The sequence below is a fragment of the Malus sylvestris genome, chromosome 12 (genome assembly GCF_916048215.2).
Source record: "Malus sylvestris chromosome 12, drMalSylv7.2, whole genome shotgun sequence".
Classification (NCBI taxonomy): domain Eukaryota; kingdom Viridiplantae; phylum Streptophyta; class Magnoliopsida; order Rosales; family Rosaceae; genus Malus; species Malus sylvestris.
In genome coordinates, this window is record NC_062271.1 from 24,506,286 (window position 1) to 24,524,018 (window position 17,733).

At 37.7% G+C, this 17,733-nt stretch overlaps 1 protein-coding gene and 1 pseudogene across 1 annotated transcript; one reads left to right on the forward strand and one right to left on the reverse strand.

The window, feature by feature from the left end:
- The first annotated feature begins 139 nt into the window (after positions 1–139).
- LOC126592987 (protein SCO1 homolog 1, mitochondrial-like) lies at positions 140–2,480 on the forward strand. Its single transcript, XM_050258822.1, has 7 exons — positions 140–404; positions 567–752; positions 847–937; positions 1,375–1,587; positions 1,746–1,835; positions 1,938–2,070; positions 2,169–2,480. Exons 1-7 carry the CDS (start codon positions 270–272, stop codon positions 2,275–2,277), a joined length of 957 nt encoding a protein of 318 aa, XP_050114779.1. The 5' UTR covers positions 140–269; the 3' UTR covers positions 2,278–2,480.
- Positions 2,481–3,133: 653 nt separating this feature from the next.
- LOC126592986 (AMP deaminase-like) lies at positions 3,134–10,599 on the reverse strand (annotated as a pseudogene).
- Between the last annotated feature and the right edge of the window lie 7,134 nt (positions 10,600–17,733).

Below are 17,733 nucleotides of genomic sequence, written 5' to 3' on the forward strand. Positions count from 1 at the left end.
CGAAAACCTTAAAAAGCACAATTACTTCAGCATGTTCTAATAAGCACTTTTAACAAAAGCGATACTAAACAAGCTAGTCCCAAACGGGTATTAACTCCTCTACCAAAAACATAAAGCCCATCAAAATATTTTGGTTTTGGGCCAGTGTCACTGTTACAGATATAAACCTCCAAATGCCATTGCAAATCTGATAAGAAAACCGAAAAGGGGTTTTAGCTTTCTTCGCCAGAAAACCGAAAGGGTTTAGCTTTCTCTCCACTCCACCATCCATGGCGTCCATCATTTCCAGGACCGTTAACCATCTCCGCCACGTCAACCGCTCAGTGATCCGATCCGGGTTGCCGAACCCACCGCCACCGCTCGCCGACTCTCTCCAAAATCGGCATCTTCCACTCCTCGGACAGGTTCGTCTCCTTCAACTCTTTTCTGCTAATACCCAGTCTGCCTCTATAGAAAAATCAAGTAAATATTCAAGCTTTCGCATTCTTTGTTCTGCTTTTGTTTCTCTGCATCCAAACACCTCGAGCTTATTTCATTTTCTGTTTGGGTATCTGCTTGGGTTGCAGTCGTTGGCGATTTATCAAAGATGTCTTTTTTCAACGACACCCAATACTACGGCGGAAAATCAAGGAAACCCTGAACCAAAAACCTCGGAAAATGCAAATTCCGGTAATTCTGGTGATTCTGGTGAAGGGAACAAGTCTGGGGAATCACATGAGAGTAGTAATGCGGGAAAATCTATTCGCGGAGGGGTAATCTATACGATGCCGTATAACGATTTTTCTTAGATGTTTGTAGGTGGAAACGTGATTGTAATTTCGTTTGATTTTGTGGGCGATTTTGCAGCCCGTTTCGTGGTTGAGTTTTCTGCTGCTGGTGGCGACTGGAGCCGGAATTATACTCTATTACGACAAGGAAAAGAGACAACATATTGAAGGTAGACTACTATGGTGAGTTGGATTGTATGTGAGTTTTGCATGTTGGACTTGAATTCGTGGGTCTGCAACTTTGTTAAATCTTGCCCGTGTTGTATTTGATGCATAACGGATACCCATCATCAAGTTGCAGGTTTATAAGGTGCTTCATGTTGATTTAAGTCAGTGATAAGTACTCATACTGCTATTAGGCACACAATACATGATTAAGCACGTCCATGTCACCTGTTGCCTTTTTGATTGAGTATATCTCGTTGTATTATTCTTCATTTCGAATATTTATGTCCAGTTTGTATTCAAAGTAGAGTAAAATGTCATTATTATGTATCAATTCATTGCTTCTCGCTTCTTCTCGTAGGCTCGATATCTGATTTTTCTCATTTTTACTTCCCTGTAATATAAGTTTTGTTGCTATTAATTGACTATATTTTTGCTCCAGAAATATTTAAGGCGTCCAAGGAAGTAAAGCAAGGACCATCTGTGGGAAAAGCTGCCATTGGGGGTCCATTCAATCTTATCAACCATGATGGGAAGCGAGTGACTGAAAAAGATTTTTTGGGGAATTGGACATTGATGTACTTTGGTTTCACTCACTGCCCTGATATCTGCCCAGATGAGCTAGTAAAGCTAGCTGCTGCGGTTGATAAATTAGGTAAGTCTTACGTTTTTACGAGGGTCAACCTTTTTTTTCTCTTGTCTCGCAGATAGTGCAGATCATAGAATTTCAATAGGCATGACCTTTAGCTTTGATCCTTTGTATCTCAAGCCTGTGATGCCTGAGATTTTTTATGGTCTGTTGCGTGTGTGCAGAGAAAGATGCAGGGATTGAGATAGTGCCCCTTTTCATATCTGTTGATCCTGAAAGGGATACCGTTGAGCAAGTCCGTGAATATGTGAAGGGTACTTCTCAAGATTTTAGTGTGCACCATAGATATACTAAGAATGACCATTCATCACGTAGTGTAGTTCTTCTTATCTGATATGTTTTCTCAACTGTCTCAGAGTTTCATCCAAAGCTGATTGGCTTAACTGGTAACCCGGATGAGATACGGAGTGTTGCTCGTGCATATCGTGTGTACTATATGAAAACAACAGAAGAAGACTCAGATTATCTTGTGGACCATTCCATAGTCATGTATGTATTCAATCATTATGTTCTACTTTCTTGAGTGGAAGTCGAAAAATAGTTGTTTGTGTCATTCCAATATTGAAATCAATGATTATTTTGTGCAGGTACTTGATGAGCCCCGAGATGGAATTTGTGAAATTTTTCGGAAAGAACAACGATGTTGATTCACTTGCTGAAGGTATAACGAAAGAGATAAAGCAGTACAAAAAATAGCAAACTAGTTTTCCCTTCACTCCAAGTGAATAATTTTCTATGGTTACTTTTCAAATTTACGTTATGAGGCGATAGATCGATCCTCGTTTTCCTTTTTTCCGTAGTTGCCATTATCTAGGTTGAGAGAAAGAAAGCGACAATTTTCAGTAAAGTTGTCTGAATTTCAAATTTTACTAATGTTATATTTACATTGTTTACAACTATTACTATTCTCTGAACAGAAAGAGGAGGGTCTTTGCCCATCCAGTCCTGCCGGCGGAATGAGGATCCTCTCTGATACTCAAATCGGGTCCGTTTTATCGTACATTGTACGGTCAAAAATCATTTTAAATACTTTAATTTAAAATTAAACATGAACAGGACCTGACTAAAACTGACCACACGATGTACAATGAACAGACAATTTGAGGATTCCCAGGATCCTTACAGAGAGGACCCTCATCCCTGCCGGTGGTAGTATTCTGCCAAGTGGCAACATTTTATTTGTACACTTGTATTGCTTTTATTGGCCAGTTCCTAACTGATCAAATGTTAGTTTAGTTGGTTAAGCTGTTCGTTGAGCACCAAATTGGTTTGAGTATTCAGTTTTATGAAACATGTTCTCGCTGCAATTGGGTTGGGTTATGGTTGGGTTAGGGTTCTATTAGCTGTTCCCCCTGCGGCTATAGAATCAACGAATTCGACTCCACTGTTCATGAAACCACCTCTGGTCCTTTTTCGTCTTTGATTTCTCAACCATGAAGCCATTCTGACTTGATTGTTCATGGTGTTGATCGCTGCATGTATGCGGCTTGAGTTGTACTGTTAGGTTGCAAGAGCACAAGGCAAACATTACCAACCATTTCATGCGGTACAGTGAAAAAACGAGCGAAAACTCGAAACAAAGCGAGTTTCATTCCTCTTGCTATAGATAGGTCCTTATAATTATATGGTGACATCTTACATAGTTTTACATAAAACTAACTGCGACAGTACGGTATTAAGGTTACATTGAGGCTAATTATTAACTAACCCTAATTAACTTGGGTACAAAAACCACTTCTTATTTGACTTAAAGGCCATATAGTGGCGTTTTCTCACTGGTTGCATTTTTGATCCGAGCATATACAGGTCCACCTCATTTTTGGAACCAAAGTTTTCCTTGTGTTTGCACATGGCTTCTCCGGTGCCCGTAATCTGAGTTTCCATGATTATCGTAATTTCACAGAGGTACAGGGCATAAGTGCAACTTCCTCACCTGAAAAAAACGTTTCAGTAAGATTTTCTACCAAACTACCTATTATTCGAACAAGAATTGCTATACAGTCCTAGCTCCTGTATCAGATTACTCTTCAAGATGGGCTTGAAGTTGCATATGCCTTTGGGATTCACCTGTCAACTTCGTTTGGGATATTGACCTTGCTGAGATAAACCTGTTGCATCTCTTCTCTCCAGATCTGTTAAGCACAGTGATTGGTAAATTTCTTAGTTCCCTCAGTATTTTCCAATGTGTGTGTGTGTGTGTGTGTGTGTGTGTGAGAGAGAGAGAGAGAGAGAGAGAGAGAGAGAGAGAGAGAGAGAGAGATGAAGCATAGAACAAGCTAGGACTGGAAGAAATCTCAGAGAAAGTTCCACACCGTGTCACGAAATTGCACCCGGATATGAGGCACATTTGTTTTGTGGATATCATTTCCACCTGGTCCTCTCTTGTAGTACTCTCTACCAATCCAGTGCGACTGCACCAAAAAATTTGTTGACTCAAGTTCAACACTAGAGGAACTAATCGGACATATTATATGCCATTGCAGAGACATCATAGAAGTAAAAACTTATCACAAACTAAATAAATGTGGTTTACATACTAAAGAAAACCAATTGCAATATGTGAGAACTACAAATCATGTATGTCCGTAATGCAGTAACTTACCTTCAGTGCATGTGAAAAACCTGATTGGTAGACTGAATTACGCGCAATTTCACATAGATCACATGAGCTCAATTTCCATACCTGCAAAGGAAGAACTTCTAAATATTTGGGCCTTTATATTCCTTTAGCTTAAGTGAGAGAGAGAGAGAGAGAGAGAGAGAGAGAGAGAGAGAGAGAGAGAGAGTAGAGAGTAGAGAGAGAGCGCTCACAGAAGCAGCTATACTATATTCTTCCACCAAAGGTTCTTTTGTTAAGTGGATTTGGAGAGGATCATCGGTGGAAAGAGAAACATTAAGACCCCGTAAGAAAAACATAGGAAAAGGGTTCCGATGGTAGTCCAAAAACAATGAATTGTTGCTCAGGGGTGACATAGCCAGACCAATCTGATGAGACAAACAGCACATGGCAGCCAATCAAAAATTGCAAATGATACGTCGCTTATATAAAATAAGAGTATTTTCTCTTCCTTACCTGGGCTAAATAATACAGATATTGAAGTACAGGAGATTTTCTCAAATTGATTCCATGTGCAATATTATTTGCGGTAAGAAATGTTGCAGCAAGGTGGTCAATGTCACCAGCCTGAAAAATATTGAATAAATGAGTTCACATTATGAAATACTTGTGATCAAATAGAAAATAAATCTTTTAATAAATACCTCCCCAGAATGTGGACGGAATTTGATTGTTGTCATGCCCTTAGATTCACGAAGCTGAAAACAAAATTCCAACAGCTCAGCACTTGATGGCAATTTATAACAAACATATATGAACTATCACAATTAGGAAGACTACGAGATAAGCAACCAATAAACATCGTAAAGAAACATCGAAATATGTAAACAAATATGCAAACCAAGCCATGTAAAGTTAACAACCAAAATTCGTGAATCTAAGCCCTGGTTTTGCAACCAAAATGAACGAGACGGACAACTTTGGCAGAAGAAAAGAAAAGGAGGATTCCCAAGAATGCTGCCCTAGTCAAAGTTGTTCATCCAACTTGTATGGGGAATAGAATGTAGGTAATAGAATACATAGTAAGTTATAAAATTCTCTGTCTGCAGAATGTGTACCTTGTTTAATGTGTAGAGATTAGCATAACAGTAGTACACGTAGTATGAAAATGCGGGATTGAATACATTGGTCCATTGTGCTGGTGTTGGCATGTGTTTCGTGGGGCGTCTTTCAGGTTTGGTTTCATCATCCACCAAATCTAACCCCACAACCTGGAATTTCAAACATGTTTAACTCAAGCATTTATTTTGGAAATAGATAAATGCTTCAAAACATGAAACACACACACGAGAGAGAGAAAGAGATGTTTCAGGGAAAAGATTGAAGAGTTTGACAAGATGGCAAACCTGTTTCAGGAAAACGTGCAACTGTGGATGGGAATCTGGATCTACAGTAACCTCAAACAGTGGAATAAAGATATTGTCAAGAATGTTCTGAAATGATGTTACTATTCCCATTTCCTTGTATATATTGTACAGCCGGGGCAGCTGAAAGAAGAAGAAACATACAAGCACCAAACGTATAAGTAGCATTCATGAATTTTATCTGAAAAACGTGCTTTAGTGGAACAGTACAATACAATCCCAAGAATATTACAAATGTCACCGAGAAGTGCAATTTTTTTTATTCACCTGAATCAACCAAACAACATTCTCACTGTACAATTCATTGTTCACTATCCAACTAGCCATTTGGTCCCACTCACTCTGCTTCCTACCATATATCGATATCCTGTACTCAGCCATCTGCAGAAAAAAAATGGAGCATCAGGCGAGGCTGATCTACCCAAAACAGAAAGATAACAAAGACACGCAAGTGGCCATTGGTTGCATAGTCAGACATGGCAAGGGAAGGATAACTCTGAAACCTAAATCTTATCCACATATCCCTATGGTTAAATGAATTTAGATATAACAGATTGGGGAATCAAGAAATCACACAATTAAAAACTCAACCACAATATGGAGAACTAATCTCATCTTAACAAGCATACTTGCAAAAGAAGCAACTAAGACGAGAAGATAGAAACTAGAACATGTATAAAAACCCATCCGCAAACAGAAGAGCAAGGAAGCACCTGATATTTACTGGCAGCAAGATCAGAAAACACTTGCTTTGTCAGCTCAGCAAGGAAACGTCCTATTCAAGAAGAGATTATCAAATCCCACAGTTTATATATTGATCAAAGACAAGAAACCAAGCTTCATCAAAATTGATTTGAAGTGGATAGGAACGACTTCTCAAGCCCATGGTTTAAGATATCTAATTCTTCACTATAACCCAGTAACCTTATAATAGTTGAGAAAACAAAAAAACTATACCTTGAATAAGATTATCCTGCTTAAGGAAAATCTCCCGGAGCCTACTTTGACCACAAGGGTTGTACTTAAGATTAAACTTATCGAAACGATGAAACGTGCTCTTGTCAGCATGAACATCCAGAAGGTCAACATTCAGGTCGTACCTGTTGAAACAAATGTGAAAAGATATTACATCCGGCATCTTAAAATATACATTACAAATACCTGAACAAGGATTGATAATAAGATAAGAAATGTATCTTTTTTATTAATTAAAAGAGGCAAACGAATACCCAGTCAAATCCAAACTCTCAAAAACCTCTTTCAAGGTCAAATAGGTTCCATCTCTAAATATTACAACCTGATAAGAAGCACAGAACTTGAGGTATTAGTGAAAATCATCCATGAACATAACCAACATTACAATAAATCTCATTGCAACCAACAGTTGAGTGACTATATGCATAGCACCTTACAAACTTGATAGTTTGGAATGATTATCCACAGTTGATAGAAATAAATGGAAGAAAAAAGAGATAACCACTGGACAACATATCTGCATAATGATTTCAAATTACCTCATCAGGCTCCTTCCTCAACTTTGATTTTATAAACCTCAACAGATGTTTCTGGTTCATGCATGCTGAGTGATGAACATGTGTATCTACTTTTCTGACATTATAAAAGTCACGATGAGGAGCACTTTTCTGAGCCAGAAACTCCCTATCCGCATTTAGCATTAAGTGAAGATTGAATTTCTGAATGATTGACAAAAAAAACATTGTCAAACAACTATTACTACTGCTGCGTAGAAAAAAGCATTGGAAGGCATCTTAATGATTAAAAAATTATCAACAAGTCTGTTTACTTGTTCCAGAAGATTCAGCCGATGATGGCATAAAGTTCTGATATTCCCTGCTGCTATAACTCGGAGTATGTGATGTAGGTCAGTGAAAAAGGTTGTTGCATCAGCAACAGGAAAAAGTTCTTCTTTTGCTGCAAAAGAGGAGGGAGGGTAAATGCACATCAAGATCTCTACATATGAAACCCATAAAAAAGAACACTACAAACGAATAAAAGTCCCTCAGATATGACAAACAAAAACTACGCACAAAAACAGCCACTTACAATCTTTATTTGGAAACACGTGAATGACCCCATCTTGCATTTCGAAATAATGCTGCCAAATAAAGGAGAATGTTAATTGGACAACAGAAGAACACAGGTTTCCTGAGTTATAGCTTATTTACTAAATTAACAAGTACAAACTCACATCAGATTTCCCCTCAGAAGTATAAAAAAATGGTGCTGGGTTGGGTTTTGGGGTACTTGGGTCTGTTATAATTTCTTTCTCCCATGGAGCAACTGTCTCACTGAATAAATATCTTTTTCGCAATTCGAGGCATTCTTGAAGAACCACGTAGACCTCTGCTTCATCGCTAGATGGCACTTCTGAAAAATTATAGATAAAGATAGAACCATGAAGATGACACCCTAACTCCCCAATTTCAATATTACTATTTACAATCAGCTTCTTAAAACTACTTCAAAAACACCATCATTGAATCATTAAAACCAACAAATACGAAGCACAAATATGGTAAACAGGGGAAGTTGAAAGGAACAATGTTCAGATTTTGACCACGAACATTGTACAACCATGAATATTTCTTCAAAATGATATTGAAAATTTAATAGAACTAATGTATTGATATATATTTAATAGAACTAATGTATTGATATATATATATATATATGTATGTATGTATGTATGTATATATGTATGTATGTATGTATGTATGATTACTCAGCAAAAAGTCATGTTTAACCATATACAGCAGTCAGCAGGTCTATCCAAAACGCTTCACGGGTACTCATATTTGTAAATATATGCATGAAATAAATAAACAAATCAACCAAAAACGTGTATATCCAGCAAAGAGAGAAATCATACCCGTTGGAGTAATTTTAAGTCGTGCAAAAGTCTCTTGTTCTGGCTCTTTCCTTAGGATATCAGCTGCAATTGGATCAGGCTGGACACCATGCAGATCACCAGATACACTATGGGACCTAATCATACTTGTAGCAGCTATAGGTATTTGCTCTCCGTTAGCATTAACATGATTCGGTAAATTTTCATATATGATCTTACCATCTGGCCCCTGTAAGTAATGTCAAAGTAGTCCAGAGATCCGTATGGAAGTTTCAAGAATAAAAGAAATCAACATAAATAGTTTGCCTGATAAATAAACTTTAGCTGGATTGTGTGATAATAATGTGCGACCAAAACTAAAGTCCAACAACAGCATGAGTGCAAGTAATATTATGGATGTTTGCACCGCCTCTGACAGACAATGCACAGAAGCTGAATAAACTCACCACAGTGCCAAGTTTAGAATTGTCAGTCATGTTATCCTCATCATCTGATCCTTCTACGCTCTCAAAGGCACTTGCACTTGCAACTGGAGACTTGGGAGACGGTGGTCGGATAAGACTGCCGGTTCTCTTAACTGAATTCGCAAGCTCAGTAGATTTCCCTGAAAAAGAAGAACTCTGTACTTAAACAGCACAGAAAAATGGCACCTATCTCATTGGTTTGTTCATATCAACAATTTGAGGATGACAGAAAGTAACCTTAATATCTTACTCAAAGGCGAAATCAAATCAGAGGTTAAATTGGAAACTCATGAAACACTAGGCATTTAAAAATTTCATATTATTTCCCATCCTGATAACAATTTCAAGCATAAACAAATTTACATTGTGAAAGAAAATATCTCCACGTTCCTTGCATTAATCTCATTGTAAGTTCTTTGCCACCGTGTCCCAGCCTATAGTGCCACTTAAGTGTTAAGAGGAAATTTAAAATCCATTTGCCAGTTTGCACATGGATAACATATGCTTGAAAATTTTGTCTCCTCGCATTTGTGTCGTGTATAGAAAATTTGTCTCATCGGGTTTGTTTCGTATATAGTAAATTTGTCGTATACGATCTGTGTTGTGCAAAGTAAGTATCTTTCCTCGTCGTTATTCGACAGTTAAAGATTTGCACCACCACAGAACACTATCAATTTCTTTTCTTTGTTTCTTTCTTCATGGGACAATCAAGTAACTTCATGAATCACAGTAGCCACAACATACCTAAACCGGCGGTGGCTTCCAACAACTAAGTTCTCAGACCGAAAAAACACAAAGTATTGTTCATTGGTTAGGCTCAAGAAATGAAAGTAAATGAGTGTCCTTCCTATGGTTCTCAACATAAAGATACACCATTTATGCCAATACCTATTAGCATGTCAATTAGTACAAACTTATATTACAAAATACCAATACATAGTAATTTAGAAGGAGTAATTAAGGCATTGATAATCTAATGAAAACCATATCACAAGTCTAAGTGATGAAGCCAGTCCAAAAACCACGACGTAATGCTATACGCATCAAATTGAAAGTCAGAAATTAAAGCGAAATTGATTACTGTGGTGACAAGTTCAGCTGAGCCATACCTTCCGGGAGAGTGTGCAGCCTCGGCAACCCATCCGGAATACCGTCGACGGGAAGGCAGCCGTTGCGCCTATGATCATCGCCGTCAATCCCTCCGGAAATTGCCGTCACGTCCGGCAAAGACGCCGAGTTCCGCCGGTAATAGCCGCTGCCCTTGCGCCGCGCGTGGCTCCTACGCTTCTTCATGCGCTGCGGCGAGTCGCCGCCGCCGTCGGAGTCCCCCTCCCTCTCCCTCTCCACCGTCTTGGCGAACTCCAATAACTGAGTTAGGGTTTTGCGGTGCATGTAGTAGGCCGACACCGCCACCAGCGAAGCTCCAACCAGAGCCGCCATGGCCAAATGTATCGCGGACGACTCCATTTCTCTCGGTCAATCGCTCCGCTTCCGCTGCTGAGGAAAGGGAATCAGGAGAGAGAAAATGTCGGTTCGATTGGATTGTGTGAGTTTTAGAGAGAGAAAACAAACCCTACTGAGAGCTGAGCAGGGGGGAGAGAGAGAGAACAGAGATAGTGCACTCTGTTTGTATTCGGGACAAGCGAGACCTGCGTCCGTATTTATATGGAAGCTGAGAGCAGAGGACATATTCCCTCTGTTTTTTTGTTTTGTTTTTGTTTTTTTATTTTATTTATCGGCGGTGATAGTTATATTAGAAAATTCATTTTTTTAAAATACCAGGAAAATGTTGAGTGCTTGCTGCTTTCTTTCGCCGCTTTTGCAGATTAAATTTTAACAATTATTATTTGGCCTTAATTATTTGTTTGTTGCAATGCTTCAACTTTTTTTAATTAAAGATGTATTTAAAAAATAATGGGGATGCAAATTAGCTTAGGCTAAAATGTTATTTAGCAATAAATGATAAAAGTTAATTTTTAATGGGACAAAACTAGCATGAGCTAGAAAAGAATAGTTTTGCTCACCACCATATTTATCACATTTGGATGAGTTTATATTTCAAAATATGCGTGGTGGATAGAAAAATTTTCAGTTTAAACCCATCCAATAATAATAAGTAGGGTAGTTTCAATAATAGTTTCCATTTGGGGGTTATATTTCGTCCTTAGCCCATAGCCCTTGCCCCTCCCCTTAGAGCAGTTCCATCGTGGTCTTTTGCTGGGTGGACTGGAGTGGACTGGCGATGGAACAAGGCTAGAGAGCCCAAGCGACTTGCCCCAGCGTGTGCCAGCCCGAGGGAGTGGCTTGGCACAAGTTGCCAGCCCGAGAGCCCGAAGGCAATGTGACGCAAGGCTGACGTCGCCCAGACGTCAGCCACCTTTTTATTGCCGAAAAATTGCCTGCAAGGGCTAGGTTTCTTTGCCATATTATAGAAATAGGGAAAAAAAGTATGCATGCATGTCAAACTTTAGTAATTTCCAACTAATTTTCACATGCAAAGAGGCATTTAAGTACCTGAAATGGATTCAAACCAAGCAAGAGCTCTAGAACCCATAAACATGCCTGAGTTTGCTCCGAGGAGGTGACCAAAAATTGGGCAAGGTTTCAGAGAAATTTCAGGGGGTTAAACCTCTGGTTTCGAACTGGAAAAACACCACAAATCTTGTCTTAAGCAACATTAAGACATAATGAAACAAGATTTGCATAGAGAACCTCACCTAGGTTCGAGTTTCATATCTTGAAGCTCTCGGCTTCAATGGTGGTTTACACCGTGATGGTCCGATGACGCATGCAACGGTATAGCTAGGATCCTTTGGTCCCAGAGATTAAGGTTTCATGGTTTTGGAGTTTGATTTGTTTAATTTTTGAAGAGGAAAGTGGGTGAGAACTCTTAGAGCTCTAGAGAGAGTGTGTAACTTCAGAAAAATGGAGAGAAGTGAGAAAGATGAGTGGAAAGAGATGGAGTGAAGTGAGGGAGTGGAAAGTGCACGGGAAATTCCCAGCAAGTTGCAAAAAATACTATTATTTTATTTACCTATTGCCAAGGTTATTCAAGTGTAGGGGTGGAGATGCAAAAGGTAATTACCGTTCATTAAGGGTAATTACTGTTCACTAGGTGGATTAAATAGTGGATAGCCCTGGAGGGACCTTTCCCACGGTAGAACTACTCTTAGTATCCAACTTGCTTGTCAGATTTAAGATCTCTCAATTACATTTGACGAAAAATATCATTAGACAGTAATACTACGTGACCGTATATCTAAGATCTCGAGTTTGAATTCTCATCTCTTAGCAATTAAATTATTTTTTTGTGTTAGAAGAAATTATTATTAAAAAAATAATGGTTTAAACTAATTTAGTATTGAACTCTCACCTATAAGGCTACAAAGGAAGAAGGACACTGCTTGTTTTGTTTTTATGTGCAATTTTGAATTAATTAATTGAGAGTGGTGTGGGGCCGGGGTCCCACCAGTGCGGGTTTGGACTGGAGGAGAAAGCAGAGGCCGGAGGAAGCATTTCAGGGGCGTTTGTTGCGCCGGACTATCTCGGACTGGACTAGCTTCAAGGACTAAGCTGGACTGGCTTAGACTATACTAAGTTGGACTAACTTAGTGAAGCGTTTGGTGCAGTGTTGGACTAAGAAGCTGGATAATAACAAATTCTAATATTATATTATTTAATATATAAATTATTAATATTTTATTATGATCTAGGTGACCGGAGATGACGAGGAGTCTATCGGGAGTGGTTGTTGAGCATGACGAGGACGAGAGATGATAGTCTTAGCTAGTCTCATGGTTATTGGGAGGTCTCGCTAAGACCTCTTAGTGAAGGGTTTTGTCCATGCTAGTCCCCTTTAATCTCATTAATATTAGTCCCAGCATGGAACAAACACAGTATTGGACTAACAGCTAGTCCAGTCCAGTCCAGTCCCACTTAGTGGGGGCAAACAAACGCCCCCACGGTAGAGTGGATATGTTGAGTAATTTTCGTTATCCTCTTTATGAGAATTCTGAAAATTCCTTAATCATATATGTTGATCATCGTAAATTATGTTATCAGAAATTATTAAAAAAAAATTATTTAAAATTGAATATAAACAGTACCTAATAAAAATTGGTCGTACGTTGTACAATAAAGTGATGTAATTAGAAGATCCCTGAAATCCTCACAAAGAGAATTCGGCGAGGATCCTCTCTCATCCACGAATACCATGAGATGCCAGATATGCTCCGATAGGGATTTTCTAGGCACGTGTTAAAGGAGGTACCAAAAGTTTCACCCTTTGTGCTCCGTTTTAAGCAAGTGATTTTTAATTTTTTGCATGTCAGAAACCCGCTTAGTCATGTTTTTTCTTCGTCTTTTTAGAGTAAACTTTTGTTCTCGTTGGCCGCATTTACATGAATTATAACACGTGCGTTAGTAATATCAGAAAGAGTGTGACCGTAAACTCAAAAGTTTCTTATTTTTAAAATTGGTTTAATATTTATGGTCGGATTATTAGCAACCTCTTTTTTGTGAAAATAAAAGCGAGTTAAGCAAAAGGATGAAAATGACGGAACTCGTTTTGGGGGAAATTATGATGAATTTGGCACGACGTAATTAGTTGTAAAGTCAATGACTATTTAACAAAACAAGAAAATTGTTATTTGTTTCTAGCTTTGAGCTTGAAGAAGGAAAATGGAAAATAAATAAATAAATGAGATTTGGTATCCCAAAATAAAGCTCTTTTAATTAATAATGGGATTCGATATTTACATCACAATTCCAAACTAGCAATTTGAATGGGAATGGTTTATAAATGAGAAATATTTGCGGGAACTCTCTTAAAAATGAGATTTTTTATTGATTATTTGTCACCTCATGTTTTTGTCACTACGTTTTATAATATTGACACGAGAATTGATGTTAAACTGTGAGGTGACAGAGAGTTTTACCTTAAAAGAGTTAGAAATGCTAAGGACTAAGGAGATTTTCTCAAGTGTAACTCTATGTTATCTTACCGTTTAACATCAATTCTTGTGTTAATATTGTGTCAAAAACGTGAGGTGGCATGGAGTCCATAAATCTTGTTTACCAATTTATTTTTCACCTTTCAAAGTAAATATATCAATGTATTAAAAAAAAAAATATTTCTGTCTTTCTAAACGTGTTATTATTACATTAAGAAATAAGTATCCCTTAAGCTTAGGCATAGTGTCACATAGACAATATCCCAATCTTGGACGATTGAGTCATTGACGTGACTCGTATTAGGCGATTAAAACTATTTCCAGCCATCTTCTCAAATGTTGTTAAAATCAAAGTAAATCAGGAAATAAAAAGGGAAAAAACGTATTCAGGAAGCAAATTCATATCATGATCGACCTCGATCGTGCTTATTTCTTGCAAAATCAAAAGATTATGACAACATATTCATTGGAAACACCTAGTATAACATTTCTATTTTTATTATACAAAAAATATTTTACGTTACATGATATTCTGTCAGCATTTAAATTGTTCCGTAACATACTTTTGCATGGCAACTATTTGAGAATAGGATAGTTGAACACATGACCTCTCGTGCACTGATTTTGTACTTATAACCTCTTAAGCAACAAATCATTTGTATTCGTAAACAATTTTATTTAATCATAATAATATATACTTGTCGAGTTAACTGACTGTGTATTAACCTAGTAGATTTGCAAGCCTAATTTTAAGAACGTCAATTAATGATTACTAAGATGCGTTGTAGCACAAATCACAATAACGTTAATGATTAGTTTCCAACTCGTTTATGCACACGTGGATAGTTAAAGGGAATGTTTCTCTACAAGGAATGATAACGTTAATTGTTGACGTTTCACAGGCGTTTACACATTACAGGCAATTACCTGTGTAACAGATCTTGGAATTGGACCTAGTTTATCTGCCCTTCCGGTTCTCATACTCTCATCCTCCTATTTGTTTGGTCACGGTTAAACCACGTTAATATTTTATATTACTATTCATTTTTATCTTATTATTTTTATAAAAAAAATTAATGTAAAATGTTGACATAGTTTAACGCACAAAATAGAAAGAAATGAGAATGTATGGAAACTGAAAGGGCAGAGCAGCCGAGTCCCTTGGAATTCTATGGGCAAGTTTGGTGGGTCGTACACAAGGAGGAAAAAATCGATAATATCGGCAAAATATCGCCGATATTATCGTTTTTTTGAAGTTCCGAAATTTTTTTAACTATCCAACCTATTTTCGTCAAAATATCGCAATATTATCGATAATATCGCGATATTTTCGAAATTATCGACAATATCGCGATATTTTATTAAAAAAATACTTAAAATATGTTGAGAAAACTTAACTTGATCATGGTCCAAAGACCAAACAAGTTTTGGTTATCTCACCAGGGGAGTGTGAGTTTTATAGGAAAAATTCATTGCTCACTTCCTTGCATGGGCGATGTGGGACTCGCCCAATGGGGGAAAAAATCAAAATTTCGGCCGAAATTTTACACCCACTTTAAACGGCCATAACTTTGTCAAAACTCAACGAAATCAAGCAAGAAAAAAACGAAAGTTGTAGCCCTCGAAGAGACGAAGAGAATGGTACCTCACACGATGTCTGAATCGTAGTTGTTTGGCCGGAAAATTCCTCGAAAGTCACTGAGGTCGCTGAGGTCGTCGGAAACTGGGTAAGATTCAAATGAGTATAACTTTTTCAATACGCAACGAAATTGAGTGAAACAAAAAGAAAAGTTGTAGCCCTCGAAGAGACGAAGAGAATGGTACCTCACATGATGTCTGAATCGTAGTGGTTTTGCCGGAAAATTCCTCGAAAGTCACTGAGGTCGCTGAGGTCGTCGGAAACTGGGTAAGATTCAAATGAGTATAACTTTTTCAATACGCAACGAAATTGAGTGAAACAAAAAGGAAAGTTGTAGCCCTCGAAGAGACGAAGAGAATAGTACCTCACACGACGTCTGAATCGTTGTGGTTTGGCCGGAAATTGCCTCGAAATCTACTGAGGTCGCCGGAAACTGGGTAAGATTCAAATGAGTATAACTTTTTCAATACGCAACGAAATTGAGTGAAACAAAAAGGAAAGTTGTAGCCCTCGAAGAGACGAAGAGATTGATACCTTGCACGTCAGCCAAAATTCAATTGACACACTCCTAGCTTCCAAAATTCAATACTTTTACTTTATATCAAGTTGAAAAAACATAATCGGCATCCAAATTAAAGTTTAATCTTATTCAATGTATTGATTTTCAATCGTTAATTGATATACTATAATTTGGAACTTCAACGCCTAGACGCATGCTTATGTGTAAGAAATTTAAATTGTCAAATTCGGCACATTATTCTTCATCATTTTATTCACTTCCCTTTTTTTTTTTTTAATATCCTAAATAAAACCTCCAAATATTGTACTAATTAATTATATATAAATGATTATGGTGTGTTTAAACTTCTTTCATTAATTACTACATATTTTCTACACTCACAATGTTTGTCAGCTCGCTATATAATCAACTTAAATCAGTTAAATCCATCATGCAATGCATTTCCATCCAATTTTTTGTGATAAACTAATAGATAATTGACTAAATAAACATCCTACAAAGTTTCATTAAAAATTTCCAAGTTTTTCTTACAATTTCCGTGGTTTCCATGTAATTTTTATCGATATCGATATTATCCCGATATTTCCATCGATATTTCCGTGTTTTCGGACTACCGACATTTCCGATATTACCGATATTTTCTTCCTTGGTCGTACATGATAAGATTTGATCTTTCAAACTGTTTAGGCTACTTTGGTGGGTCGTACATGATAAGATTTGATATTTCAAACTGTTTAGGCTACGATTAGATTGGATTGGATGGGTTGGGCTGTTCATCTTTTTTTTTTTTTTTTTTTTTTTTTTTTTTTACAAACGATATTATCTATACTACAGGGGAAGATGTGAGATTAATCTTACAATGGGCTAGCAATAATGTGATTCAAATTCGTATTTGGCTAAAATCCAACCTAAGACTTTTAACTTACAAGAGGAGGAACATCTCAACCGGACTAGGATTGGATTGAAAAGTAAAAGTGTGAAAGAAGAGAAAGGTCGATGGTGTCATCCGGGCGGTGAAGCAGTGGGAGTTGGGTCTACGACGGATAACGACGCTGAATTTGGTGTTCTCCATGTGCGACAATCTCAACCACTCACCAACAACTCAATATCCCCCCCTTCACCGGACTCCGTCCGTGACCACCCATGTTGTTGCTGGCGACGACCACACTACGACCCCACGACCCTGCTCGCGACGATCCACCCCACCACATAGTTGTACGACCAGATATGTGCACATTGAGAGAGAGATGATGATGATGAAGACGATGGAAAAAGGAAAAATAAGTATGATGATGTCGACGAAGAGAAGAGAGGAAGACGCTGTTGGACTCATAACCTATGTTAACGGACATGTAATGAAACCCACCCTATTTTGAACTTGTAACCAAAATAGGAATTCAATTCCCGTGATGCCCATTATTAGTATTAACAACGGCAGTGGACTTGAGTTTATTTTATTGGTTGATCGCCTATTCCATTTGGCGCACCAAATGAACCTATAAATACTAATTACTTCAATTGTTTGTCAGGTTAGTTAAGAGTGAAAAATGATAATATACATATTTGTAGGATTTATTAGTAGGTGAAAATCAGAAATACAAATAATACATTTCTAAAACTTCAAAAAATAAGCCTAAAGCTGGTTTGTCTTGTCAATGACCAAAAAATTGTGAGTGCATTGTGTACCTTACTTTGGCTATATAGTGCATGCCATCAAGGCTTGTCGA

Coding starts and splice junctions, on each gene's coding strand:
- LOC126592987 (XM_050258822.1), top strand. CDS start 270: ATGGCGTCCATCATTTCCAGGACCGTTAACCATCTCCGCCACGTCAAC. Junction 753..846: donor GAAAATCTATTCGCGGAGGG/GTAATCTATACG, acceptor GCGATTTTGCAG/CCCGTTTCGTGGTTGAGTTT. Junction 1,836..1,937: donor AGTCCGTGAATATGTGAAGG/GTACTTCTCAAG, acceptor CAACTGTCTCAG/AGTTTCATCCAAAGCTGATT.